Consider the following 27,993-nt stretch of genomic DNA (forward strand, 5'->3'; position numbering starts at 1 on the left):
GGCTTTTATTTAGCTTCTTTTTTGCATGGTCAATATTGCCTTTTGCTGGCTGGTCCTGAGCCATGCCTCTGGAGGCTTTTCAGCTTCTGCTGTTACTGTTGTTTCTGCTCCAAGTGCTCTGGTATTCAGGGCCATGTGCTAAACCCAAATTTATGAGAAATGTATGGAATTAAGTGTCATGCTTGCTGCAGTAGTAGGGACCAAACCACCAAAACAGTGCTCTCTTCCCTTTCTAGGCCTCATTTCACTTCCCATTGGAAACATCGGAAGTGAGTCTTATTTTATCATCCCAGTACTGTGCCATTGACTACTCAGCTCACTAATTAAGTGAGATTCCTGATTAAATTTTGGGTTTGGTTGGCTGTTTTTTTTTTTTTCTTCCCCACATGGAATGCAAACGTGAAAGCAAGCACGCATTTATATGATTTTGAGAAGTGTTTCGTAGGGCACAGATGGTTGGGCACAGCCACGGCCCCTCCTCGCCGGCCCTCAGGCAGCCGGGCCGCCCCTCCGGCCGGCGGGGCTTTCTGCGCCCCTCACCGAACGTCCCGGGGGCTCAGGCTCGACTCGCTCAGCCCCGTGTGCCGGTAAAAATGCGGGGGCACGGAGGGAACGGGAGCCGGGAGGTTGTGAGGGGAGCGAGAGATGTGAGGGCACTGAGGAGTTCAAGGGCAGTAGAGGGATGTGAGGGCAATGTAGGCAGTGAGGGGTGGGAGGGATGTGAAGGGACTGAGGGCAGCGAGGGGTGTGAGGGCAGTGAACGGAGTGAAGGCAGTGAGGGGTGTGAGGGCAGTGAACGGAGTGAAGGCAGTGAGGAGTGTGAGGGCAATGAGGGGTGTGAGGGCAGCGAACGGAGTGAAGGCAGTGAGGAGTGTGAGGGCAATGAGGGGTGTGAGGGCAGCGAACGGAGTGAAGGCAGTGAGGAGTATGAGGGCAGTGAGGAGTGTGAGGGCAATGAGGGGTGTGAGGGCAATGAGGGGTGTGAGGGCAGCGAACGGAGTGAAGGCAATCAAGAGAGCGAAGGAAATGAGGAGTGTGGGGGGTGTGAGGGCAGTGAGGGGTGTGAGGGGAGCGGGGCCGCCCCCGCCCCGCCAATGGCGCACGGCCGCGGCGGGAGGTGTGTGCCGACCTCACTTCCGGGACCTGTCACCGGCCGCTCCCGCCCCGCTCCCGCTCCCGTTCCCCCCCCACTCCTTCCCCGCTCCCGCTCCTTCCCCGCCGGCAGCCGGGGACACGGCTCGGCCCGGCCCCGCCCTGCGCGGCCCGTGGCAGCGATGCACGGTACTGCCTTAGGGGCGGCCTCTGCCCGCGCGGTGCCCGTGTCCCGGCCGGGGCGCCGGCAGGAGGCGGGAGCGCCCGCCCGGGGTTGGGTGACGCCCCCGGCTCGCTAACGCGGCGGCGGCTTTGCTAATGACCTGTCCTTTCCTCTCCTCCCCTCCCTTGCCATTCGCTATTACTTATCTCTCCGGCGCCGCGGTGTGAAGCCCTCGGCCGAGCGGCGGCGGACAGCAGCAGCAGGAGGTAGCCGGCCCGGGGAGATGCTGTAGCGGCTCCCGCTGCTCGCTCGGAGCGGAGCCCTGGCCCGGCTGCGGGAACGGGGCCGAGGGGCTGCGGGACGGGCAGAGCCGGCCCGGCGCAGGTAAAGAGATTCCCGGGAAGCCCACGGGGAGCGGGGTTTCAGGGCGCTGGAGGTGGGAACGGAGAAGGGGGTAATGCGAGGGGCTGTCACGCGAGGGGCTGGTTGGCAACTGTCATGTGTCCCAAATGGAACATCTGGATTGCCCTTAACCTGGAATGAACTCGGGCACGAGGCAGAAAGTGCGTGCTTGGAGGTGCCCGCTGCTGGCTTGGCTCGGTCCGGCGGGCTGTGCTGTTCCCGGCCGGCTGGGCAGAGGAGGGTCCTCTGTCCCGAGGGCGAGGAACAGGTCACTGGGAACGCCTCCGGGACTTGCTTCTGCGGTTTGCCGCCTTCTTGGTTGTCCCCGTGGGGCTGGATACTTGCTTTTCAAAAAGCATTCCAGGAGTAACAAAGGAAAGGAGTGCGAAAAGGTGTTGCCTTGAATTCATATTAAGATTGGCCCAGTCTCACTCAATGACACGGGAAGCTGTTCCTAAGCTCTCTGATGGAAGTATGAGCACAGGATTCGTCACACAGGATTATCTGGAATGATAATGTTTGGCACTTTTGGCATTGGGTGTCTTAGTCGTACTGCACTAATAAAGGTGTTGCATAAGTTTTGTTGTGAAGGAAAATCGTGGTCAAACTCCTTGTGTTACAGAACATGCACGGACTTTTCTCATTGGCATCTGGCACTGCTCACCTATTAAAATTTGCTTTGCAGGCAGCAAAACGGATCAGCTGTAAAAACGATTTCCTTTGTAAATCCTGAACCACTGACTTAGCACTGAGGCTGCTACCTGGTCTCGTGCTGAACTGAGGCACTTGTGGTTCATGTGATGTGGTCACACGTCTGCTGAACCCAAAGCAGCACCGTAACTTCTGTTGGCTGGCATGAGCAGCCATCGGCTCCCAGTGACATTGAGTGGCAACTTTGGGAATTTCAAGTAATACAATGTAGTGTATGGGAAGGATGAGGGCATGCAGACCTTACCAGAGGTTTGTGGAACTCCCCAGACTGCATGCCTCCTGTCTTTTCCCATGTTTGGAAGGAACTCTTAGCATGGTCCAAAAAAACATTCTTATCAAGCTGTTGGTGCTTTATATTGACTGTCATCCTCTACAGTCAGGTGCATGGGGAGTTTTGGCTACCTGCTGGAAACACCTTGTGGGTTTGTCACTTGCTTTCCAAGTAGTTCTTTAGTGTCCTCATTTTCTGTTAATACTGTAGTCCTCATAAAGGGTGTAATGAATTTTAAACCATGGAGAGAGGGTTACACTTCAGCTGTGATTTTGTGCTGTTATGCTTTTAATATTTCGTGTGCAGAGTATTATAAAAATATAAGGGACAATAATGTCCTACAGGAGAGTAGGATATATGGCCTAAGATGCTAATCTTGTTCTAAAAAATGGATTCTAATGCTCACTGTTGTCCCAAGGGAACGTAACTTTTCTTATTATTTTTTCAGAAGCAGCTTGAACTTCAAAATTACAAACAGCTCTATTCTTGTCCTTACTTTTCTATAGCTTTCCTGATGAGATTTGGGTTCTGACTTCTGCTTCTGTTGCACATGTCATATTTTTGCAAGGGGGAAAACAGAAAACACCATACTTACCTTGGAAAACAAATGAAGTTGAATTCATATTTCTTAAATGTACAACCATATTTTCTTACATAATTTTGGATTTTAAACATTTTTTAAATCCACTTTTTCAAAACCTCTCTGCATCTCTAATTTGTTTGATATTTTTAGCTATATATGCTTTTTTAAAAATATATAGACCTTATAAAGTATATAAAACCAAAATCTCTACCTTTGAGATGTAAATCCTCAAAATAAAGGTCAATTGCAAAGACATCTCATGGGGCTGTGTGTGCACCTTGGAAAATGTAACTGCTCTAAAGGTGTCCACAGAAAGACTTTGTGAGAATGCTCTTTAGGAGTAAAAGTATTTTACTCTATAACAGATAATTAAAATAGCACAGGGCTGTCACTATAGTGTTCTCAGTTGAGTGGTTTTGAATTCTTTTAGTATGAAAGAAAAAAATCTGAATTATATTGGAATATACCAGTTATATTCCCTAGTTAGCTAGATGTCAGTGTGGTCCAGCTGTAAAACTAGGGACATATTAAAAAAACTCAATCATTAAAAAATTATCTTAGCCCAAGAGAAATGAAAGCTTTTTTTTTCAGAAGAAGCATAAAGAAATATTTTTCTTAAGTGATATTACATCATAGCTATGCAAAATCAGTATTGTAAGCCCTGGGGAATTTTATTGACACTTTTTTTTTTTCTTTTAAGAATGTCAGCAGCTTTTTATTGATGAAGAACTGCTTGTTATCACCAATCTACACATGAAATGGAAGGGGAAAAGATTCTGGAAAACAACTTCTGTTTCAGCCTTGCAAGATGCTGCTTGAAGGGGTGAGTACATACATGGACTGGGCACAGAATCTCTGTAAAAAGTGATTAATGTATAGTCAAATGACAAGGAAAGAAATCTGAGCATGTAGTGGCAGTAAATAGTTGATAAACAGAAAATAGTAGTACAGTCAGGAGAGCAAAGTCAAACTTCCTTGTAGTCTGATATCTTCCTTATAGTCTGATATCTTCCTTATAGTCTGATATCTGCTGCTGTCTTAGGTGCTAGTCAGTAGAATTCTGAATTCTTAATATTTTAGAAGTATAGTGCTCAGCATTTCAAAGGACCAGGTCTGTTAAATTAAACATTGAATGACATTTTATGAAGTAGAAGGCTGAATCCTTCACTGAGGTAGAAAGCCTGGTAAGGTTAGGCTCTTCATCATCACAATGCTCAAAGCTAAAATCTCTCCAAGAGTGTGATATTTGACGTGTTGTAAAGATACTCAAGTAATGTGAGACTGTTGTGTGACCAGATTGCATGTGGCATTGAGATGTTGCCAAATCTGACTCCACTTCCTCATACCACTTCTCATAGTTTCTGCTTATGAAACAATATTTATTTATAAGTGCATTGCATGTGTCTTTAAATATCTAAGAAGTGTAATTTCTGTGTCCAGTGAATCTTCTCGTGCACAGATTACTATAAATTATAAACCACAGCTCCCTGGCACTCTAATCCTGACTGAGGCTGGAGCTGTTACATGACTGGTTTGTGTTGAAGGCTTTGCTAAGTCTTAAAATGTGTGTAAGGTGTTAAAATATTTCATACTTTGGAAAGATGCAAACTACCAAAGAGGCATAGTTTGTCCTGTGGTGCTGTGTTCATCTAAATTTCTTGGTTTAAGTTCAAGTTGTCTCATACCTGTGGAAACACTAAGGGTAGGAGAGATTGACAAGCATTTGGCAAATTACCTATCCCTTTCTAAAAATGCTGATACACTGTCATGGGTTTTAAAAGATTAATAAACTGAGAAATTATTCCCTAAATCTTTCCAAATAGTAAAAGAAACTTGTTCCAAAATGTGTCTGCCTTGAGGAACTCAGAGCAGAGAGCTGGAGTTGTACTGAGGTAGTGCAGCTCTTTGGCATGTTTCCAGGCAGATGAAATACATGTGAAAGCAAGTTAGTCCAATATTTTCATATTTCATATTTTTGTATCTCATGAGTTTGTTTTCATTTTGTTGAGAAGTATGTGGAAGGAAACCAGAGCTGCTGTTTGGAGTGCTGGTTGTGCAAATCCTTGCTCATTTTTGAGTGTATAACATCCTGCAGCTGAGAGAACTTATCATGGTGAATGGTTTAGAGTTTGATGTATTTTAAATGGAAAAATAATTCTGCAATGACTTAATATTATTTACATTTAACAACAACAACAAAAAATCATAAAAGTGGATCATTTGAAACTATTCTACAGCCTGTGGTTAAGATCTGGAGGCAGATCTTACTGTTTTGTTGTGTATATCCATGCATCCAGCACTCTTATGCTGAGTAAGTTCTATTACCTGAATACAGGCTTGTATTGCCATTCTTTGTTTTGTTTTGTTACACAAAGAAGTGCTACATGCCTGCTTTGTTTTAAAAATTATTTACAGGAAATGATTGATATAACAAATCACCGAGCAAACCACTGAACATGAATGTTCAGAAGGTAAGAACAGCTCATGTTTTATTTGCAAAACCTTACTTGAAAGTGAAGGCTTGAATTACTGATGATGTTTGCTAGCCTGCTGTCAGTGTTACTGCTTCAGGAAGAGTTGTACAAAGTACCTGACACTGCAGTCATGGGGCAGGTTCCCATTAAACAAAACCAAACAAAACCAAACAAAACCAAGCCAAACTCTCTGGCATCTTTAGTCAACAGGTATGGAAAACATTCCCTGGAGTAGTAAGGCTGAAGAATATAATGTGCAACCAATTGGATGTGCAGGGGAGGAGAAGGGAGAAGGTGGGTGCTGTGTCAGGAGGCTGCTTTGGAGGCTCTTGTTAATTAGTGCCTGGTGGCTTTTTGTCCAACAGAACAGAGGAATCCTCCAGTAGAGCTGTCAATTAATTCCTACACTCTGATATTAAAATACAATTAATTGCAGCCCATGGGACTGTTGGCTCATTGGCAGTTTTCAGTGGAAGATTACCAAATAGCCATATATATATATATACACACATATATACATAAAATATATATATATATTTATATATATATATATATATATATATATATATATATAAATAGCTACATATATTTATATATACATATAAAATGCACACATGCTGTGTGCAGTTAAGCAGGCCAGTGTGATCAAATCAGGTAGCAGCTTTGTAAGTAAGAGACAAGCTTTAGTACCTAGGTAAGAGAGACAAGCAGCACAGGGTTACTGCCTCTGAACAAAGCAGCAGCTGTACCTGTGGTTCTGTGCTGGGGATGTACAGATGAAACTGTGCATAAACAGGCCAATATTTTCAGGATAAATATATGCTCTGGGCACCTGATTTTCAGCATGTATGAACGAACACATAAATGCAAAAAAGAATGGAATGTCCTCTGTCGGTGGTTCCTGACAGCCCTGCAAAGACAGGCTACAGCAAGAAGAAGTGTGGCTGCACAGCATGGCTGGATCTGATCTGTGCTCCTTTCCCTCTCCCATCCGTGCTCCTCTGTCCGTCCCGTTTGCTGCCCCTCGGTGGGTCTGCTCAGCTCTCTGAGCTGTCCGTGGTTTTCCTGTGTTACCGATTCAGTGCTGGGGAATTAAACTGGCCCGGGACTTTCCCGGAGCTGGCCCGGAGTGTCGGGATGCAGGGAGGCAGAGCAGTGAGCAGTGCCCCGGGCCGGGCGCTCTCCTGGGAGCCTCTCAGGCCGCTCCGGGCCACGGCGGTGTCGGGCAGGCTCCGGGGCAGCTCCGGCCCGGGCCATTCACGGTGCCAGCGGGACCCGGCAGCGCCAGAGCCAGCGCAGGCGGCGGGGAGCAGCGTGGCTGGAAGGACAGAGGGACACGGCAGTGCCAGGGAGCTACTGAAGGGACATCCTTTTGATGTGTGTTACTTAAGCTGACTTGGCTAGGTACCCTTAAAGTAACCTTATTTTGCAGCCAGTAAGTCTGCTTGGGAGAGGACTGTGTGCCGTGTCCCCCATAACTGCTCTTGCAATGTCTGATTCAAGGCAGCTGAAATGCCTTACAAAGTGAAGTAAAACTGGAATATGAAAATACATACATGGTTTTAAAAAGGGATTTTATTTTCCTGGCTCTTCCACTGGACTCATATTCTTCCTCCACCTTTCTGCAGTTCAGATGCTTTCTTGCTTAGAAGGAGTGGGGTGGCAGATGTACAGCAGTGCTGATATTGCTGTTAAACTGGGCACCAGATACCCATCACATCATAGAGAATAAGCAGGGAAAACATGGCAGGAAAACAATTGGGTATAGTTTGGCACTTTCTGATCACGCAGGAGTGTGAGGCTTGTGATCTGTACACTGTAGTGAGTGACCTGATTTAGAGCTGTGAAGTCATGTGTCCCAAGTATATCCTCTATCTGACACGTCAGGAGCTTGCAAGTACAAGCACTTGATGTCCATTTGCCAAAAAATGTAGATTAATTGCATTCATGCCTGTTGCCAAGGCTCCTGTCAGTAACACTAGCTCAGTGTAAACTTTGGTTTTGTGTGATACATTTATCACAAAGGAAAACTTTTAAAGGTAGGGATGTCTGAATTGTCAGAATAAAACTGAAGGTCTTTCTCTTAGCAAAAAAAAGCAAAACCACAAACCAAAACCAACAAAAAGCCCAGCAAGAAAAAGTGAAAGAATTTTGTTTTGCATTCCACTCTAGTTGTGGCATGACATTAAATTGAAGTTAGTTTATTTTTAGCAGGTTTCATTTGTTTATTTACTTAAACGTAATAGCTGAGCAACAAGAGGAAAAGTATTTCTAATGAATGAGTAAAATTTTAGCACAATAAAGAATAAGTGAACTAAAAACTTCAGGTGCTAGTTACAGATGACATTTTTATGTGCAGGTAGAAGAGTGTAAAAGTTGGCCCATTGGAATGACTCAATTTTCAGAAAGACACTTGCAAGCAGAAGAGGCCTAAATTTGTAACATTTTGTGAGGGTCATTATTTTTAAAAGGATATAAATCCCTCTGCTAAGCTGAATTTAATTTATCAAATAAGTCATGTTATTATGTCTGCACAAGGGAATAAAGTTTATCAGGGAAATAAAACCACTGAAAATACACAGTGGTGGTGTTCTCTGCTAAGAAGGCGAATTCAGGCTTCTTGAATGTCTTCCAGAAACAGATGTAAATTCCACTGTAGCTTTTCAGCCAGTGAATAATCCTGGTCTGTTATGGTTGGTGATGAATCATGCAAGGAGCTGCAGATGGTGAGGGGGGTGCAGCTGTGCAGATGCTGGAGGAGCTGAGATGGGAGACTGGAACACCAAGGGGGTGAAGGAGGTGATTTGGGATGGGTTCATGTGGGTGAGAGAGGAGAAGGAAAGAAAGCTGAAAGAATATTGAAAAGGACTGTCACCTGAGATTTGGGATGGGGAGTGAGCTGGTGACTGAAAGGACGTGTTCTTGAGGAAGAAACATACATTTTTTGGAACAACATTTTTTGTTGTTATTGGTCTTGGAAGCAGTAATTGCAGTATCACATACTAAAGCAACTTGGCTTTTGTCCTGAGCCAAAATGATAAGGAGCCCAAGCCAGAAGTTTAATCTATAAATAAAAAGAGAAAACTAAGAAATTTCATGTCTCTCCTACTTTCCTTAAGTAGGAGAGCTTTTGTAGAAAAAGGTGCAGATGCAAAGTTGTGGGCTTTTTTATTTCTATTTTTCTGAGCAGGACACGTGTAATGAGATCAGTGTGTCAAAATTTGGGAGTTTGTCAGATGGAGAAGTTGTATCTGTCTAAAATCCAGTCAAAATTTAGTCCCACGAAAAATGGGAGGTTGCAAGGCCTAATCATTAAATGGCAGGTAAGACTCAAATGGAACTTTTCACAATCTTAAATCCATATGCTAAACACACCTTTCAAATTTTTGCATTAAGTAATTTCAATTTATCTTTTTCTTATTTTCCTCTCCTTGCAGATTGAAAGTTTTGTTCCAAAACAATAGCTCTTTATTCAGGAAGAATGTTGCCATTAAGATGTCTGCAGGAATTAGGGGGTGGTGCAGGCAAATGTCCAGATCAATCTTGGAAGAGAGTTTTCCTCCAAAACTGAGAGCAATTTTCAGGATTGTTTTCTTACTCTTCTGGTCTAGTTACCTGTCAGGTTATGCAGTATGTCTGCTGTCCTGTGCCCCCAGCCCAATAATTCTGAACCTACAAACCTTCTCAAATTACAGAGAGCAGTAATGGCTGCAAAGGCACTAAAGTTCTGTCATTTTCATGGAAGTTGTGGCTGGGAAGAAGAAAGGAAAACACATTATTGACCCTGCTGAGGAAGTGATGCAATGTGAATTCAGCAATTGTCTGTTCTGTTTGGCTCTCAGTTTCCAGCCAGCACAGGGGAACAAGCAAGCTCAGGCTGAAGCAGCCTCAGTGTGTTTGTGATGCTTTGGGGGTGCCATGTGGGCAATAGTAAACACCTGTGTGAATGGTGGCTCTCAAATCTGGGCACTGCCTCAGTGCTCCCAAACTTTTATGGTGCTATTTAAACTCACAAAACCATATGCAGCTGCAAAAATTTCATTGCCAGTCAATAAACTCAAAATTAATTGGCATCTGTCATCTATAATGCATGGCCTTGAATGAGGTTGTTGTATTTATGAATGAGTTGAAGTATTTATGTCATAGGAGCAATCCATTGCTCTTCTTTTGAAGAATAAGCAAGGTTGAAATAATACAGGAAGGTTAAATATGCTCAGAAAACAAAAGATTATGTCATTATTTCTTATGGTTCTTTTATAACATTTCAGCTAAAGACAAGTATTTTTATTTACTACACAGCAAGCATTCTAATTTCAAAAGAGTATGTTACTGCTATATGTTATGTTATAATATCTATATTATATATATATGTTATGATAACATACTAAAGAATATGTTAATATCAAGAATATATACCACTTGCTATCACACATAAAGGTCTGCAGATAAAAGCCAAAAGGGATTTCTAGATCCTGTTTTGTAAGAACATTTGAAGTTATCTGTACTTACACATGAACCCTAAATATTGTTGAAATACTATCAGTTTCAGAAAGTGCATCCAAGTGGTTTTTGGACCTTAAGTTAGTGGCAATTGGCTTTTTCTTTTCCTAAATATAGTATGTCTGAATTTGCACATTTGTAAGGAGGAGTTACTAGACAGTTATGCTTGTAAAAGGTATGATATTTTCATTGACAAAACATTCATGTATGTTACGTTTTTGTGGGTTTATTTGGTTTTGGGTGTTTTTATCAAGCATGTGAGCAAGTAAATCTTCTGAGTGAGAGGTTTATGTAGCAGCACCATCAATAAGCCAAAAATTTTGCCTTGCACTGCATCTGTCTATATTAGATTATAATTTTAATTGACAATTTCAGTTGCACAGATGTCTTTAATTTGTTACCTTATGAAGTTTATTTTTACCATATGTAGTGAAAATGTATTCTGTAAGAGACTTAGCAAGGGACTTACATTTTATTTAGTACAAGAATTGATTATATTGGAGATAATCATTTAGGCACCACTCTAAAATGCAATTTCTATTTGCCTGTTACCCTCTGATGTCTGTGTCCTTCAACAAATGAGGTCTCAGTGGAATATCAGGGCATAGTTAGAAAATTGTTGAGCACACACTTTTCATAACCTGAGATGCAGTAATCACATGTGTAAGGAAACAATTGCAGCATTCCAATTTAGTCTGAAGGATCTGGTTCCCAGTGAGCAGCATGTTGGGGCAAATGCGTGGGCTGTTTGTAAATGCTGGACATGTTGTAATCAGCTTTGACTTCACCACTCAAACTTATTGTTATCTATTAATTTTAGGAAAAAAACACCTGACTATGGCTTAGGGCATCTCATCTATGCCTGCAGTTCATAAGATGCAGTTTTTGTGGGATTTTTGGTTTGTTCCTTTTTCTTAATTCCCTTAATTCCAGCCATACCATGCAACCAGATTTAGCCTCAATCTGAGCTCTGATCTCTGAAATGAAGGTGTCCCTAACTGTTAATCAATTCAAAAGCTTGGCTTATGTAATTAGCTCATCAGACATTTATACAGTATTGCAAAACTTGGAAAAACCTGGCAACTTCCAAGTCAATGGGCAAGGAGTTTTTGGGACACACCAAATAAATGGGCTAGGAGTTTTTGGGACATGTGAGGAAAGTAAAGTAACTTGAAGTTCATCAAGGGGGTAATAAAAATAAAGCAAACACTCAGATGACACATTTGTGTGAACGTGACCTTGGCTCTTGGATCAAATAGCAAATACATGTATGTCGTGTTTGTCTGAATGTGACCTCTCCTTGGTTCAAATATCAATCATAAATCAGAGCCCAGCTTTTGATGTGCATGCAGCAGGAGCAGCCTCTTAGATGATGCACCAGATCTGCATTTCTCAGCAGTTGTGGTCTCCACATGTCAGTGCTCAGCACACACACCCAGCATGTGTGGCAGTGTGTTCTCTCAGCTCCATGGCCTGCCAGGTGTTGTCGCAGAGGCTTTAGAATCTGTAGAACTTAGAAGCACAAACTGTTGTGATTAGCACATGTAAACTTTGGAATCTTCCTCAAGCATGGAATCATTTGACTGGAATATTGGAATATATTCTCTTCAAGTCTGTTGGAATATAGACTTGAAGAGAAGCTGACATTGAACTGGATTGGATAAAGAGCAAAAGCTGGGGATTCATTTGGGAGGGGAAAGGAAAAGGGGGAGTGTGTTGCAAGTGCAAAGTGGTAAATGTAACAGTGGAGTGGGGTTTTCAGTAGAAGTTCTGGTGAGCTGTGAGCAGCATTGGTGGAACTGTAGTGAGCCTGAGAGGCAGCACATGGCAGAGAACACAGACTGCTCTATAACATAGAGGTTACTAAGATGATGCCATGGCTTAGCTTCTTGCAGAAAATAAATTCGTCTTGTCCTTTTGAGTCTCTTGTTAATAAAATATACTTTCTTCAGTGGTTATGCCTCAAAAATACTGGATATTATGAACTGCAATATGAATATTTGCTTTAAGTGCATTAACAACTAATGTAAACTGAATAATCTTCCTTCATACTGCTTTACAGGCTGATTTTTTTTAAACCATATTAACAGTAGTGTATTGATTCTATAGATTAGGCTGATAGTCAGTTTGATTATAAAAATGGAAACAGACACCATTACAAATTGAGAGGTTTTTAGGCCTTCCATGTATCTGGACTATAAAAGTTGAAGCAAGACAAAAGACTTTTTTAACACAAAGTTTTTCACTTGAGTCTTTGGCAGTGCTTGCTTGGGGTTGGTACTGTCTAAAATTCAGATTGAATTATAATGTAGTTAAAAAATACAAAAACCTAGGAACTCAAAATACACAAAGCAAACAACAACAACAAAAAAAAATCCCCGAAGCCCCACAAACAAACAAAATCCCAAAGCAACAAAGGTCCCTCCAAAAATACTTCTTGAAGAAAACAGTAAATTGAAGGAAAACATTACAGGTTTTACAGGTTTTTCAATAACCCTGAGTATGGTATTATATGGTTTGTTAATTTATATTACTCTTGACTTATGCTGAAGTTCTGAGTAGACAGCTCTTTAAAGGATTCAGCAGACATAGATTTAAAAGAGATTTGAAAGCTTTACTTTGACATGCAGCTATTTCTGAGTCTAGTTTCAGTTCAGCATTCAGTAGACAGAAAAGTCAAGTCTTCCTATTCCCAGTTACAGAAACCTCCAAAGCATTTATTTTTTGGATATGAAAACTCACATTTAGAGGAGAAAAACCAAACCAAACAACCAAAACATCTCAGTCATGCTGGCATTCTCTGCAGACTTGAACCTATTTGAGCTTGAAGGCAGTTTAAACAACACCTCAATCTGCCCTCTTTACAATATGGGATTTTCCTTTATCAGAAGGGCCTTGATGCAAATTTGATTAATGCCATGTTTGATGCATCCATTTGTGTGGAAGAAAGCAAGCATGATTGCTGATAGGTGTAAACTTGAGGTGACAGACCTGTAAGTCTTGTCTTTGGAGCCTGGAGGCAAAGGTTGCAAAACCTTCCTGTCCTGCTGCTGATGAAACCAAGTGTGGCTCCTGCTGCCAGAGGGATTGCAGGGGCTCCTTTAAACATAGGCTTCAGATCCTACTGCACCATACCCAGGAGCTGTGGTCTGCAGCTCAGCTGTCTGGTACAGGCTGGCTGTCTAATGGTGTGCATGAGATATGGTGCAATCTGTTTTCTTGTCTAATATGAAGCCAGTGTAAACATAAAGTGTTCTGAACATAGTTCCTAGTTACCAGGGTCTTGAGGGGCTTGTTGAATTCAAAATTCTCCTTTAGAAAGCCACTTGATGCTGGGATGTTGCTTTATTCTTTGCCAGCAGCTGAAGTCTTTCTTTGAGCTAGATTCTACTCTCAGCTTGAGTTTCCAGCATTGGAACTTTAATTTCATTTTTGTTATTTATTTTTTGGATCGTGTTGTGTCACCTCAGAGTAAGTGCCTGGATCTCCAGGCATTACTGGATTTCAGTGGCAATTTTGCAGCTGGAAGGTGAATATCTATGGGATGTGCACATAGCAGCCTGCATGACAGTTCCACAGCCCTGCCAAAAGATGGTAATACCCCTTAATGTAATAGAGGTGCTGTCTGATCTGTAGAGCAGTTTTCACCTCCCACAGGAGACCCAAGAGGCATTGGCTTCTTCACCTCAGGCAGTGCAAGTGCCTGCTCTGCAGACCCAGCCTGTCCACACTGGATTCTGCAGAGGGGCTTCAGGCTGCACATGCAGTTATATTTTGGCCATGCAGCACGTGTGTCCCTCTTCCCAGCTGCTTATTTCTACTCTCTCCATCGAGCCAGCACTAATATTTGTAAGGCTTTGCAGTGAACTGGATCAGGGAAGTGGTTGGATTGAAAAGTACCTCGTTTTTAGTGTGTAATCATGGCCTCCAAGATCAGTCATGGCTCTGGAAATTCCATTGAGCTCCACTCAACCCAAACATGTTAAGTGAGCTGTTTGACATTAGGTGAGATGAATTACCTCTCTTATTTCTGTTTGCTGAAAATTAATTTCTCTTTGTAGTTTTTTCTCCATTAGTGACTGCATCTGTTGTGTGAAAGTGAGAGGGTATGATATTTGAAAGAAATAGTTTCATTATCTCCTGAATAATTTTGTTGCTGCCCTGTTATTAGTTAGTTCTTAAACAGTAATCTTGGCAAAACAAATATCTAAAACTATTTAGTGAATGATAAATGTGTTACATAAGTGAAAAAGGGAAATAGTGAATATATAGTCTTGAAGGTCTAGAAATCAGCTGAAATGTTTAGTAACATTGTAAAGGAGGGTTTGAGTGGTCCTGTTCAGAGACACTGATCTGTAACATACACTAGCCAATGTAATTTAAACTCCACTGGCACAGAAAATCCTGGGTCCAAAGAAACAAAGCTTCCTAGCTCAGTAAGTTCTCCTTGAGTTTGGCTGAACAAAATAAACAAAATAAAAAAAAATTCCGTGTTGATTTTGTCATTTTGGCTGGGCTTAGCCCCAGGAGGCAACCAAGCCCCACTTGCTCACTCACCTGCCATGGGGCTGGGGAGAGAATTCAAATCAAACTTGCATAGAATTTTTCCTTATGTGACTTTTAAGATCCTGACTTTACAACTTTGCTGTCAATTTTCAAAATTAGAGTATGTGAATTTTGATTTCTTTTGAAGGCAAGTGTACCTACAAGTTGCATATGGTATCTTGGAGTACAGCTGAGTAAAGGGAAGAATGATGACATTTTTCTGGGTGAGTGTTTTTGAAGATGGGGTGTGCAACTGGCAGTCTTGATGAAGGAGTAGCTTACAAAAATTTTTCATCTCATGCATAGAAAATGTTCTCTGACTTATGTTGTTAATACTTTTAAAAATAAAAATAATACAAGTATGTAAAGTTACAAACTATGAAAATTGAATAAATTATCACATGATAAATTAGAAAATATGCATCCTTTGCCAGGTGGAAGTCTGGCTGTCACACTGTAGGTACCAAATCCTGTTTTCTATTTTTTGTGTTGAATCAGAATATTGGAAATATTCTACATATTCAAGGCTCTTACATATGTATATTCTTACATATTCAAGGCTCTTCCTATCCAGTGAAGTTTTCTAAAAATATCTATTGCAATCACGAGTTTACATGTGCTGTTTTCAACCCCAGCATTCTCCAAATGACCTAGAGGTAATGGCTGTTTCAACTTTAACCCTGGTATTTGCAAGCAAGCCCTTTACACGATCAATTTGTTTATGCAGAAAGATCAGACTTTGTTACTGTTCCCAGAGACCTTTGCATCTCAGAGACCTGTTTCCTTACAGAGATTACCCCTGGTGAGGCAAGTATTAAATGTGGAAGGGCTGGAGGTTTGGTATCCCTCCATCCCTTGCCAAAAATGAAGCAAGTAACTGATAGCTGCATGTTGAGGTGTTTTTCTTTAATAATCTGACTGATTTCTTTGGGACTGATTTCAAGTTGATAGGTAAGTTACTCAGTGGGTATTCACAGTGAGGTGGTGGGAAAGGACTTCTTGTGAAAATAGACATATTTCAGAGATAACAGGATGTGAGAGAGTAAAACCTGTTTGACCTTAAAACCATAATTACATGAAATGGGGTCCTTATTCTTCTATGTTCCATTATCTTTTTTTGGTTTGTGTGACTTGGGGATAAGAAAGGGGTTATGGAGACTGAATTATTGTATGGGGAAACTGAGAAAATCCTCTGCCAATGTCTTTGTGGCACAGAATTTTTATCAATACTTAGAAGACAGATCTTTGAGTGGAATCATCATGCTGCATCTACTACATCTACTGTTGCAACATGTACAGGGCTTTTTGTAAAGCTAAATTCTTTCTGTGAATATTAAATGAGCTTCATACTCATTAGCCTTTTTTATTTTAGGAGTTTTTTTTTTCATTCAAGCAAGGATCAATGCATCTTATGTGAAACCTGCCAGTGAAAGCATATGCATGTGCAAACATGCACTGAACACAAGAGAAGCCAGAAGGCACTTTACTGCATAAATACTAGGCATATTACTTACAGATTTTCTGTGCTTATAAAACAATTAATTGTCAGTATTGTGAATATTAGTATATTTTGAGTCTTCAGAAATTGTTATGTTGTTGCCATGCTTGCTTAAGTACCAGTTAATCATTGACAAGTGTGCTAATGATTAAGCAGCTGTAATTTAATTGTAGTGTTTGAAAGTACAAAAGGGTATGTAATTTAATAGTTAAAACAAGAAGCACTCCATTTATGTTTCACTAGCTATTAGGTTGTTTTTACAGAAATTTAGCTAAAAAGGCTGCTGAATTTTACATATTGATTGTAAACCTGGAAAGGTATGGTGTGGTTTGGGGGATACCAGGCAGCTGTTGCCATGTCCAGAGGTCAGCTCTCAAGCCTTTCCTTTGCTTTCCCGACAGATAATGCCTATTTTGGTTGAGGGTAGACTTCAGTTTTCTCTTAATCTTTTCAAAATATGTGTGCTGGATGAAGAAGTGGTACTTGGAGAGATGTGTATGTGATTCAGCAGGGAACACTGGGTGCAAGAAGCCCAGTGCCTACTGGAACCTCCCCAGCTATCCTGGGGCTGAATGTCTGCAGAGGAATACAATCCTTCTGTTTCCCCCATCACCAATTAGATATATCATACAGATAGGAATTTAACTTTTTTTCCACAAATTACATACAAGGGATTTCTCTTTTCTGAGTATGTTCTGGTTATGTCAGGGATGTGAGTAGATAACTAAGAGCAAACAGCACAGTTAGCTCCAGGTGTTTCTGGGCTGTTCCCTGCTGTGTGTCCAGCTCTCACCCACCAGCACAGTGGGCACAGTAACATCCCTGTTGTCTGTAACTGGAAATCATGGATAAATTCACATACTAACTCTCCTACATATTCCTGCTTGCTGCACTATGTGACATAGAAATGATTTTCCTTTTTCTGGATAAAACTATCCTGTTGAAATTGAGCAAATTGGGCAAATAGAGAAATTGAGAAATTGTGCAAATAGATCTGCACTAATGTTTCTGGTAGAATGAGATGGCAGCTTAGTAATAGTGACAGCATTGCCTTTATTTCTCCTGCTCAAGAAGAGTGAGTAGAATATTGATGTTTGTTATAAGTTTTGGTGGGAAGTGCATAATGCCTTCTGTAGAAACACTTTTCTCAACAATGGAGAGAAAACAACCATCTACAGATTGACCTTGTCATAACTTTCATTCATCTTGAAGTCTTTTGGGGAATTTTCCCCACCCTGTGCTCTTGATGATTCATGTTGCATAAAGCTTCCAGAGCAATAGAATGTTGAATAATATTTCACTTTTGGATTAGAAATCCTGTATTCAGTGTGCTGTAACTGATTCAAAAATTTTTTTTTAAATATCTGTTTTGGTTTTTTTTTTTAATTATTTTTTCACCAGTATAAAGAGGTTTAAGTGACTGCTCTACTTGATCAAAATGGTGGACACTGAAAACCAGCTCTATCCCCTCACTCCCTTGGAGGAGGAGGATATAGACAGCCCTTTATCTGGAGAGTTCCTACAAGATATGGAGAGCATTCAAGACCTGTCCCAGTCCCTAGGTGATGATAGTTCTGGAGCTTTAAGTTTAACAGAATTCCAGTCACTGGGAAATGGTCCAGGATCTGATGGATCTGTTATAACAGGTAAGAGTGTGGTTTAACATAAAACTTTCTTTTATAAATAGAATGGTAGAAATTAATAACTACTTTAATGCTGTAATTATTGTTTATGATGAAGTGACACTAGAAATATATAAGCTGATTATGGCACAATCTTAAAATACTTAAGGCTAAAGTTAATATATTAGACAAATATCACTGAGGAATGATTTAATATAAAGTTACATAGCCTTTAGTCAGAGGCTTTGGGAGATCAAAGTGGGAATCACTGCAGTGCTGTAGGACACTGGAGTAAGTTTTTCCTGTTGAATCTGGGTGTTTGCAAGTCTTTTAGCAGGAGGACCATGTGAAGCAGTTTACTGTTAACCTTTTGGTTAGTTTGCATTATGCTTTGTTTTGGGGGGTTCTTACTTTAGATCAATTCCCAGCTTGTGATCCCTATTTCACCTTGGAATAGTAGAACTGAGGCAATTGAACAGTGTGGGTTTGAAGGGAATGGGGAGAGCTGCCTTCTGGCACTATGGACTGAAGGAATGTTTCTAGAACTATGATTTTGTTCCCTTTTGGTTGCAGACATTCTCATGAGAGAGATGCCTTGTACAGGAAAAGTTATAATGTGCTTTATGTATGTATTTGGTTATAACGTGGTCCTTCAGGGGCTTTACAATTATTTGAGTGTAGGTGTGTACAAGGCCTACAATAATTCAGATCACCTTCTGCTGTCACCTTCTCATGGAGTATTCCGTGCTCACTGCAAAATGTGCTGGTTTTGTGGTCAGAGAACATGCAGAATGTAAGCTTGCAAGGCTCATATTCCATAAGGCAAGTAAAATGAAATAGCACTTTTAAAAAATCCTGGGGTTTAGGCTGTTCTTGATGACTCTGATGCCTGTGGGCTTGGCAGCACTGGCAATGGAGACTCTGAGTTCCGTGCCAAGGTTTTTTTTTCCAACATAATACTTGCTGACCTACATTCATGAGTGTTTCTTAATCTGTCTGTTAAAATAACACACCCATTAATTTGCTGAAGTCTTGTGGTGCAAGTTGCAAGATGGAAGATAAAAGAAATTCTGGCCTCAGAAAATATTTTCCTCAAACAAGGTGGAAATATTAATTGAAATAATTAAGGTAGGAACGTGTTCGTTTTGTAATGTGTTCATCCACTGGTGGCACGTCTGGCGAGTTTATTTCATTGTAGAATTCATTAGAAGAAAAACACAAAATATCTGAGCCAGGTTATTTTAGAATCAGGCATTTGTGTTATCTTCCTTTTAACATCTGTTCAGCCTTTCTGCTGATGTGCAGGGCTCTTCCATCTGCTTTTCAGCCCTCAGTTTAGATTATCATTTAAAATTATGAGCAGCTTTCCAAATGTCAGGAGTCCTTACATGTATCTGAAGTGTATCTGAGTGAGGTAAGAATGTGTCTCTTGTGGTGCTGCCACAAGAGATGCCCTGCTCATCCCTGCAGCACAAGAGATGGAAGATGCAAAGCCAAGATGAGCTGTGCACAACCTTTCTGCCAAGAGCAGTGGTGTGGTGTGGTGTGTATTTATTGGAGCCATTATCACCCAAATAGTTCTTGCTGCCAGAGTCACTTCAGTAAGGCCTTTTCCTTTTTGACATCCCATGTCACATCAAAATTAGCAAGGTACACCCTGTATTCTGTCTGTGTTTGCACTGGAAATATGAATTATTTTTCAAAGAATTATGATTAAACTCTTAGTTCACTTAATAACTATTAACACAAGATTATTTTTAGAATAAGCTCATTTTTTGTGTGATTGTTGGTATAGAAATTGTATCAATCTTGCTTATGAAGTGTTCCTTTTTTTTAGACACCCTTTCACCAGCATCCAGTCCTTCATCCATTAATTTTGCCACAGCTCCAGGTAGCATAGATGAATCATCCAGTGGAGCACTAAACATTGAATGTAGAATTTGTGGGGATAAAGCCTCAGGCTACCATTATGGAGTACATGCTTGTGAAGGTTGTAAGGTACAGTCATAATTTTCTTCTTAAGAACCTAAATCATGTTACTTTATTTATGTTTATATGAAGATAAACATTTGATATATAAATGTTTCATTACTATATCTCTAGCCATTACAATTCCTGTCTGTGGTCTTTTTTTCTGAAGTAAGTCATGCAGATACCATAACTCAGACCTTCATCAAGCAGGAGCAATTCACAGTGCTAATTTTAATACTGCTTTTCTGTGTTTAGTTAGTGAAATACTAAAACAAAACACTAAACTGTGACAAAAAAAAAATCAAAACCTTCTTGCTCCACTACCATTTTGTGTTGGGAGTATGGCTAGGAGGAGTATAACACATTCCTGTTATAAAACCAACAAATCCCGAGTTTCTCACCTCCACCACATGCTGCCTGAATCCCTGAGTCTTGTACTTCTTGTAGTTTTGGGGCCAGGGCATGTCTCTAGCACAAATTACTCTTATCATTAATGCATAATTCTTGAGATGATATGACCCATGAATTATAAGATTCTTTTCTTTTTCCTTTAATGTTTTAGATTTCCATCTTTTTCCTATATTAGAAGGTAACATGAGAGAAATAACAGTATTTGTGTACAGCTTTCTTTCATGCATCATGTCAGTATGATAATTTGAATGTAAATCTTATGGAATAATGCAGAATATCTATTAGAGATGGGCAACCAGATCCTAGCCAGGTGTGTCCCACAGCCTAAATGACATGTTGCTGTGTGATGTGACACAAAATGTTGAGATGGCTCTGGATTTGCTGTCCCTGTGTGTGAGCAACCTTGCATTGCAGACTGGAGACATCCTGGAAAGAGCAGTGGAGGTAGAGGCTGTTCTACAATAAATGGTAAAAGAAAAAAAAAGAACTTTACCTGTATGATTGAAGCTTAGTAATCAGCACTCATTAATATTACATATTGTTTTTTTCAAACTTTTTATAGGGCTTTTTTAGAAGAACGATTCGTTTAAAACTCATCTATGATAAATGTGATCGCAACTGCAAAATTCAGAAAAAAAATCGTAACAAGTGCCAATATTGTCGTTTTCAAAAGTGCCTTTCAGTTGGAATGTCACATAATGGTAGGTAAGAGTGCCCTTCATTTGTTTGTTCCTACCCAGAGTCTGCTGCTGGAGGCAGGCACTTGGATAGCATTTTTCCTCACACACATGAATTGAACCTCAGATTTTTTATGGGATAGGTCACTGTGGGGGTGCCAGTTTAATGTGGTTGATACAGAGCTGCCAAATGTGCTGTTATGAGCTTTACACAGTTGTACTACATCTCATTTTGTCCATATGAATGTTCATTTATTTGCTTTCCTCACCCCCGAACTTTGGCACCAGTACTGCCATTGAAACAAATTTCAATCCTGGAAGAATTCTGATTAAGGGTTTTGTAGAAGAGTAGGAGAACAACTGCTTTCATTGTGAGGGGGAGTGATGTAGGATAGAAATCTGTAGGAAAGCAGCCTTCATTATTTTTCAGGTTACAGTGCAACAACTCTTGGGCAGATGGTTCAGAAAGTGGGGAGGGAGGGCAAAGGTCTATGCTGACTGTGCAAAAGGAATCTGGTAGGTTGTTTGTTAAACAGAATGGTTTAAAATTCAGAGCATTTAGATATCCAGTTTAAAAGTTATATTGTTGTTTGTGCTAGTGATTTAAGATAAGAGTGGCAAGCTTGTGGCTTACAGACCAATTTCAGCCCACAAGGCAGTTCTCTGTGCAGGACAGAGCTTGCTGAGCAGCACCAGTGAAGAGGGAGAGGCCAAGCCATGAGAAAGCACATCTCACCTGGCCAGATGACAGTGGTTTTCCCTGCTTGGCTGTGATATTGTCCAGGCTGAACCTGGGGGAAGGTGCAAGGTGAAAGTAGGCAAAAACACTGGGATGGGTGAAAAGCTGAGGGTTAGGACACAAATTTCCGAAGGAAACTATGCAGTTGGGATGGGAACATGACTGGGGAAGCTGCTTGTGACATTGTAGTCTAGAGTCCCAGCAGGAGGCATTGGCAGAGTTTATCCTCTGGTTCTGCTGAAGCCTAGCTCTCTTGTAGTGAGCCTTGACTGAGATGGAGGTGCATTGGAAGAGGGTTGGTAGTGTCTGCAAGACTGGGCATAACCATCCTCAAAAAGTGTACTGGGCAACAAAGTGACGTCTCAGGCTGGGAGCTGAGCAGGGAGCAGTGCTGGCTGGCAGGAACTGACATCCATGTGAAGCTGTTTCATCCTACTAAAAACACTGTGGCCACCTTGTGCTCCATTTGAAGGGAATAGCCACAGTTTTATTGCAGCAAACATGTGGGAAAGGGAATGACTGCTGACTTGCTGGCAATACTTCTCAGGAAAAGCACTACAACTGAATTTACACCCATGTGTAAGGTCTTAAAACTGTGAGTTTTAGTTTAGAGCAGGTATTGTTCCACTTTTTCAACATGTTGGTGTGACCACCTTAAGGTGAAGGAAGCACCTAAGCCAGATTCCAAACAGGCTTTCCTTGTTGGGCTTCCATTGAATCCACAGCTGTATTTCAGATCATGCCTAGAGTCACCTCCTTATGTCATGAGAAGATCCCTGGGCACCTTGAAGGGCTGATGGTGTTCATGCCTTGAATTGGTCAGTGTAAGCACTGAGGTCCTGTCCTCACTGCTTGGAGGCTGAAATGCAGTACAAGCAACTCACTGTATGAGCCATCTCAAACCCTTGCACACCTCCCAAGGGTCAAATGGGGCTGCCTTAGCTTGAAACTGAAACTGAAGAAGTGCCCATAAATGGCAAGACCACTTGCCCAAAAACCAGGAGACCTCCATACCCAGAGGTGTTTCAGCCTTGCATCTTCTGCCTCTCAGAAGAATATCCCAATGACTGGATTGGATATTCAGATTGTTCTCCTCTCCAGTCCTGAAGGGTTAGTCTGTTGGGAAAGCAGTATGGAGTGTGGAAGGTAGAGGAGACTTTGTTGCCTTTGAGCTGTAAATGCAGGTCTTTGGGCTTCCCACTGGCAGTACAGATGTGTTGAGTGAAGAACTGGATGCCCCTGCAGGTTCTGAGCTAGCAGTGGGATTCAGGCTCCATTGCAGCTCTCCAGCTCATGTGTGTGCTTTCTGCCAAGCTCCTGTCACGAGTTTATTTAGTGTTTTAAGAGCTCCCAAGGTGGACTTTGAGTTTCACACTGGGAGTTGTAGAACTCAGTAAGGAGAAAACAAAATACAAGTATATTTAGGTAATGCAGAAGGGAAAAGGAATGTGTTCTAGCCCACTGCAGATAGCACTTTGTGTTCTGAAACACCTGATTTCCTTCAGTTTAGCATATTAGTCACTGACTGTGTTGGGAAGGGAGTGATGTCTTCACCTCTTCACCTCTACCTGTTTTTCTAGACAGAAAAATCTTACTGCTCTGATCAGCAATGGTAAAAGGCTTAAGTTCTTGTATGATTTGTGCTTGTTTTACAATTATATCTTCCCATCAGCAATACGTTTTGGACGAATGCCGAGGTCTGAGAAGGCCAAGCTCAAAGCAGAAATTCTGACAGGTGAAAATTATGTAGAAGATTCAGAAATGGCAGATCTCAAATCACTTGCCAAAAGAATTCATGATGCCTACCTGAAAAACTTCAATATGAACAAGGTTAAAGCTAGGATCATCCTTGCAGGGAAAACCAATAACAATCCAGTAAGTACTTTTTCTGTTACTTTAAAATAAAACTGACAGGTGTATAAAGTGATTGTAATAATTTGCTAGACACTTTAGCAAATCTTTTAGAAAATAAATATCATGGTAATACAGACATGAAATATTCAAAGGAAATATCTGTAGTAAATATGGTTGCTTTTAACCACTATCAGAATAATAAGAAACTATAGGAAAATCAGGTGATTTCCTTGTAAATGAAACTCATAACCCTAAATTATTGTTCTTAATAAAAAATGAATATCTGAATATGAATACCTCTTGATATGTTCAAGAGGTTCAAAATTATTTTCCTATTATGACAGTGAAAAAAATGCATTTTTCTGTCACAAATGCCAGGATAAGTACTATTAGCTTGTAGGGTGTGCAGGTGCTCTGCATGACTTTTCCTTTAATCAGAATAATATTTATAGCAGGAGGGGAAAGAAAACTTGAGTTTGTAATTTTTTGTTCACAGTGCTGGCCATTTCCTCACCCAGCCTTCCTGGTCTTTTCTGTAGGGTTCCTTTGAAAGGCAGAAGCAAGCAAGGTTGTGAAGACACATTTGCTGTAGAAGTTATTTTTCTTTCAGGGTAATTTAGCCAAGGTCTACCTAATTTGATCAACTGCTTTTTTTTAGTAGCGCATGGGAGAGTATAATCAATGTAAGGACTTGCTTGTTTCACTTTATGCATATTTATTAAAGCTCTGCTGTGATCTATGTTACTTTTATGTAAAAGGTAATTATCTTATATTATCAGTAACTTCAGTTTCAGTAAAAATGTGCAGGGAAGAAACTTTACATATGCCATAATGAAAACCATGTAAGTGTGGGGATGAGTGTTATCAAAAGGGTAAGCAAGCTGTCTTCTGCATTATGGAATTTGGCATATAATAGTCTAGTCTAGTCTAGCCTACAGCTTTCTGCATTAGCAGAGAGACACATGAATTATCCCAGCCTTTTTCATTGCACTGAGAGGTGTGTAAAATGAGGCACAGGCTTAAACATTTTAGGGGGTACAGGCTGACATGAGCCTACAGTAAATACCACCTTTAGCTTCTCAGTGAGTGGGCTTCTGCAGAAAATCAGTTTTGTGCTTCTTACCCTGTATCAGAACCATAAGCCACAGCTTGTGTCACACATGCAGGGATGGATCCTAGAGCACCTAATCCAGGTTCTTGTATTTGAATGTGTCCCACAGCCAAGGGACTGACCAGCCAACAGTAACCAGCACGTGTATGCCTGGCTGAATATGCACAGAAAAATCAATGAAGAATCAGCCCTAGGATGTTGCAAACAGGCTGCTGTCAATTTTTTCCATATGCAGGGAAGAGCAAAGGGGTTTTAGACTATTTCATACTCTCTTAAGAAAAAAAAAAATTCTTTTTCTTTTGATTTTTCAGCAGAAAAGCAAATGTTAAAATAAGGTGGTTTTTTTGTTGTTAGCAACCCACCTGTTTCAGAACTGTGTATTAACAGCTAATTTCAGTGAATCCTAATTTTTGGCACCACTACAATTAATTTCAGAGTGAATGAGCATTTTTCATGATGACAAGGTGTCATTTTTTAATTTAGCTCCCAAGTCCTTAGCCATGCCTCTTTTCTGCATCCTGAAATGAATTTTTTTTTAAAGTATATAAGATAGCGTACATCTTTTAAAGGTTTAGAGATGTGTTGTGTTTCTTGCTTTGCCACTTTCCACTCATATCCACCTTCCCATGGAAAGTTCTGCTCTGTGTAACTGTGCTGGAGTGAGATGGAATGTCCAGTAGCCATAAACATTTTAAAATGGAAAACCATAGGAACCTGACCTGTTGGACAGTTTTCTGAAGGAAACAAGTGAATCCTCTGAGTTCCTGACAGAACCTATGTGTTCCCCATGCTGTTCAATCTGAGCTGAGCAAAGCAGCACAAGGAAGGTGCTTGTTGTGTGTGGAACTGAGTTTCTGTTCAAGGTCAGTTGCTGTGAGTTTGCTAGGCTGGGAAGCAACTGGGGTTTGTTGTTTTTCTTTAGTGGATTGCACTTCATTTTGGTTGTTGCCCTGCAGATATATATCAAAATATTTTTGAGTTCTGATTGTTCATAAGAAAGTCTGAATGCTGCTTTTGATAATGATGTTTTAAGAGAGTGGCTCATCTGTTTGTAAAGCACGAACCTTTCAAAACAAATGGGATTATGGGATTTTGTGCTTTGCATTCTAGTAGGATCCTCTGTTTGGAGATGACTCAGCACCAACTGCAGCTAGAAAGTTGGGACAATTGGGACATTGTCTATGAGAATCTGATAATAAAACACAAGAGAAGTGCAGGGTTTACATTCTTAAGCAAATATGCTGCCCTGTATTGAAATTACTGCCTGTAATTTCCCCCTAGGGGACTTCAGGAAAGCATCATGATGTGCATCAAGTGTAGTTAGTTTAGGAATCAATAGGAGTGTAGGCAGAATAACCTGGACTTCTGGAGAAGGTAATCCAAGTCTTTTGTGAACCCTCTGGGACTGGCTCTGAGAGGGATTTGTGCATCCCAAGCACAGGAGTGCTGGAGCTTCACTGTAACTATTAGATGAAACTAAATTAAACATATGCCATACATCTTTACATCTGACTATTTGCATTGCTGCTTGCAGGGCTGACTTGTTAGGTATTGCAGTTTGTCATACACTGTCTTGATGACAAAGTGATAGTTGAGGACTCAATAGCATGGAAGTTAAAGTTTAGCAAAATTCTTATTTTTTAGCTAGAGAATGATTAATAACCATTATTTAGTGACTGAACTAGTGGTTTTTTCTCTGTAGCCATTTGTTATACATGATATGGATACCTTATGTATGGCAGAGAAGACCCTGGTGGCAAAGCTGGTGGCCAATGGGATTCAGAACAAGGAAGCAGAGGTTCGAATCTTCCACTGCTGCCAGTGCACGTCTGTGGAGACTGTCACAGAGCTCACAGAATTTGCCAAATCCATCCCTGGCTTCTCCAGCCTGGACCTGAATGATCAGGTGACACTGCTGAAGTATGGGGTGTATGAAGCCATATTTGCCATGTTGGCCTCTGTGATGAACAAGGACGGGATGCTGGTGGCTTATGGGAATGGATTTATAACCCGGGAGTTCCTGAAAAGCCTGAGAAAGCCATTCTGTGATATAATGGAGCCAAAATTTGATTTTGCAATGAAATTCAATGCACTGGATTTGGATGATAGCGATATTTCCCTTTTTGTTGCTGCCATTATTTGCTGTGGAGGTAAGCATGACCCATTTGTTCTCTAAGGTAGTAAATTTTAATACTTCCCTCTCGTGAATTAAAAATTTTAATGGAAAAGCTTCTGTCCTCTGGAAGATTCAGTTCTACCACTAAGTACACTTTGAGGAATCATTATAAAATTATGACATGTATTCTTTTGCTTGTTTTGAGAACAGATCGTCCTGGTCTTGTAAATGTAGGACACATTGAAAAAATGCAGGAGAGCATTGTGCATGTACTGAAACTTCACTTGCAAAACAACCATCCTGATGACACCTTCCTCTTCCCAAAACTTCTCCAAAAAATGGCTGACCTCCGACAGCTGGTCACAGAGCATGCTCAGCTTGTTCAGATAATCAAGAAGACTGAATCTGATGCACATTTACACCCTTTACTACAGGAAATCTACAGGGATATGTATTAAGGACTTTTAGTATTTTTTTCCACAATATTTAAAGACAGAGAAATACAGATGGGAGCAAAACTACTTGTACAGTTATGGGCTGTTCACTCAGCCCAGAGCAGGAAAAATCTAAAACTGGGGAACTGGAGTGTTACACTTCTTTTGGTTTGGGATCTTTTGTCTTCTTTTGAAAAAGTGCTGCAGAAAAATACTGGTCAGAGTGCTCAATGAAGTGTCTTACAATGGTTCTTTTATTTGGAAATTTGAAGATTGGTAAGGAATACATATTTGTATAATAAATCAGAATGTTAAGTAACAGAAATGAACAAAATTGTATTTCCTCTTGGCTTAGTCATTTTAGTATTAATGTAACAAATTCAGCACCTTCCTTCCAGGTATCTGCACAATCAGAAAGACAATGCACTTTTGCCTAATGGTAACTACTGAGAACCAGCTAACACTTTTTCTTAAAGCATTCAGTCTAGGTGTAGCAAATGGCTAGATATTACTGTCCATACACTTCTAAAAATTTGGAAAGATCTTTCATCCATTGTTGCTTTAATTCCATGAAATGATGTACAGCTTCATCTACTGTTATGTTGGCATACTTAGGGTGAGCAGGTTTAAAAGAGTTCTCTTATGAAATAAACAAAATCCAAAGAGTCATCTAAAAGACAGCAGAGATGCTCCAACAGGTGTGTCTTGAAGAGTAAACAAGATAAACTGATGGGACCTTTTTGTTTCAAAAGTCTGTTAAGGAAATGTGAAAATATCACTGATGAAAAAGAGATTGTATACTCTGTATTTTTGTACAAC

At 40.7% G+C, this 27,993-nt stretch overlaps 1 protein-coding gene across 2 annotated transcripts; it reads left to right on the forward strand.

The window, feature by feature from the left end:
- The first annotated feature begins 1,343 nt into the window (after positions 1 to 1,343).
- Positions 1,344 to 27,508, forward strand: PPARA (peroxisome proliferator activated receptor alpha). 2 transcript variants are annotated; one of them, XM_058022631.1, is made up of 9 exons: positions 1,344 to 1,639; positions 3,923 to 4,045; positions 5,638 to 5,693; positions 17,641 to 17,885; positions 19,699 to 19,859; positions 20,806 to 20,944; positions 23,332 to 23,534; positions 26,327 to 26,774; positions 26,951 to 27,508. In XM_058022631.1, the coding sequence occupies exons 4-9, from the start codon at positions 17,678 to 17,680 to the stop codon at positions 27,196 to 27,198; spliced, it is 1,407 nt and encodes a 468-aa protein (XP_057878614.1). In that variant the 5' UTR covers positions 1,344 to 1,639; positions 3,923 to 4,045; positions 5,638 to 5,693; positions 17,641 to 17,677; the 3' UTR covers positions 27,199 to 27,508. The 2 variants fall into 2 exon arrangements, with proteins under 2 accessions (XP_057878614.1, XP_057878613.1); XM_058022630.1 differs by lacking the exon at positions 5,638 to 5,693.
- The last annotated feature ends 485 nt before the right edge of the window (positions 27,509 to 27,993 follow it).

This window comes from Melospiza georgiana, chromosome 4 (assembly GCF_028018845.1).
Source record: "Melospiza georgiana isolate bMelGeo1 chromosome 4, bMelGeo1.pri, whole genome shotgun sequence".
Lineage (NCBI taxonomy): Eukaryota > Metazoa > Chordata > Aves > Passeriformes > Passerellidae > Melospiza > Melospiza georgiana.

What these genes read in the sequence shown, in the direction of transcription:
- PPARA (XM_058022631.1), top strand. Translation starts at nt 17,678, where the DNA reads ATGGTGGACACTGAAAACCAGCTCTATCCCCTCACTCCCTTGGAGGAG. An exon ending in ATGCTTGTGAAGGTTGTAAG is followed by an intron (nt 19,860 to 20,805) that starts GTACAGTCATAA and finishes AACTTTTTATAG; the next exon opens with GGCTTTTTTAGAAGAACGAT. An exon ending in AGTTGGAATGTCACATAATG is followed by an intron (nt 20,945 to 23,331) that starts GTAGGTAAGAGT and finishes TCTTCCCATCAG; the next exon opens with CAATACGTTTTGGACGAATG.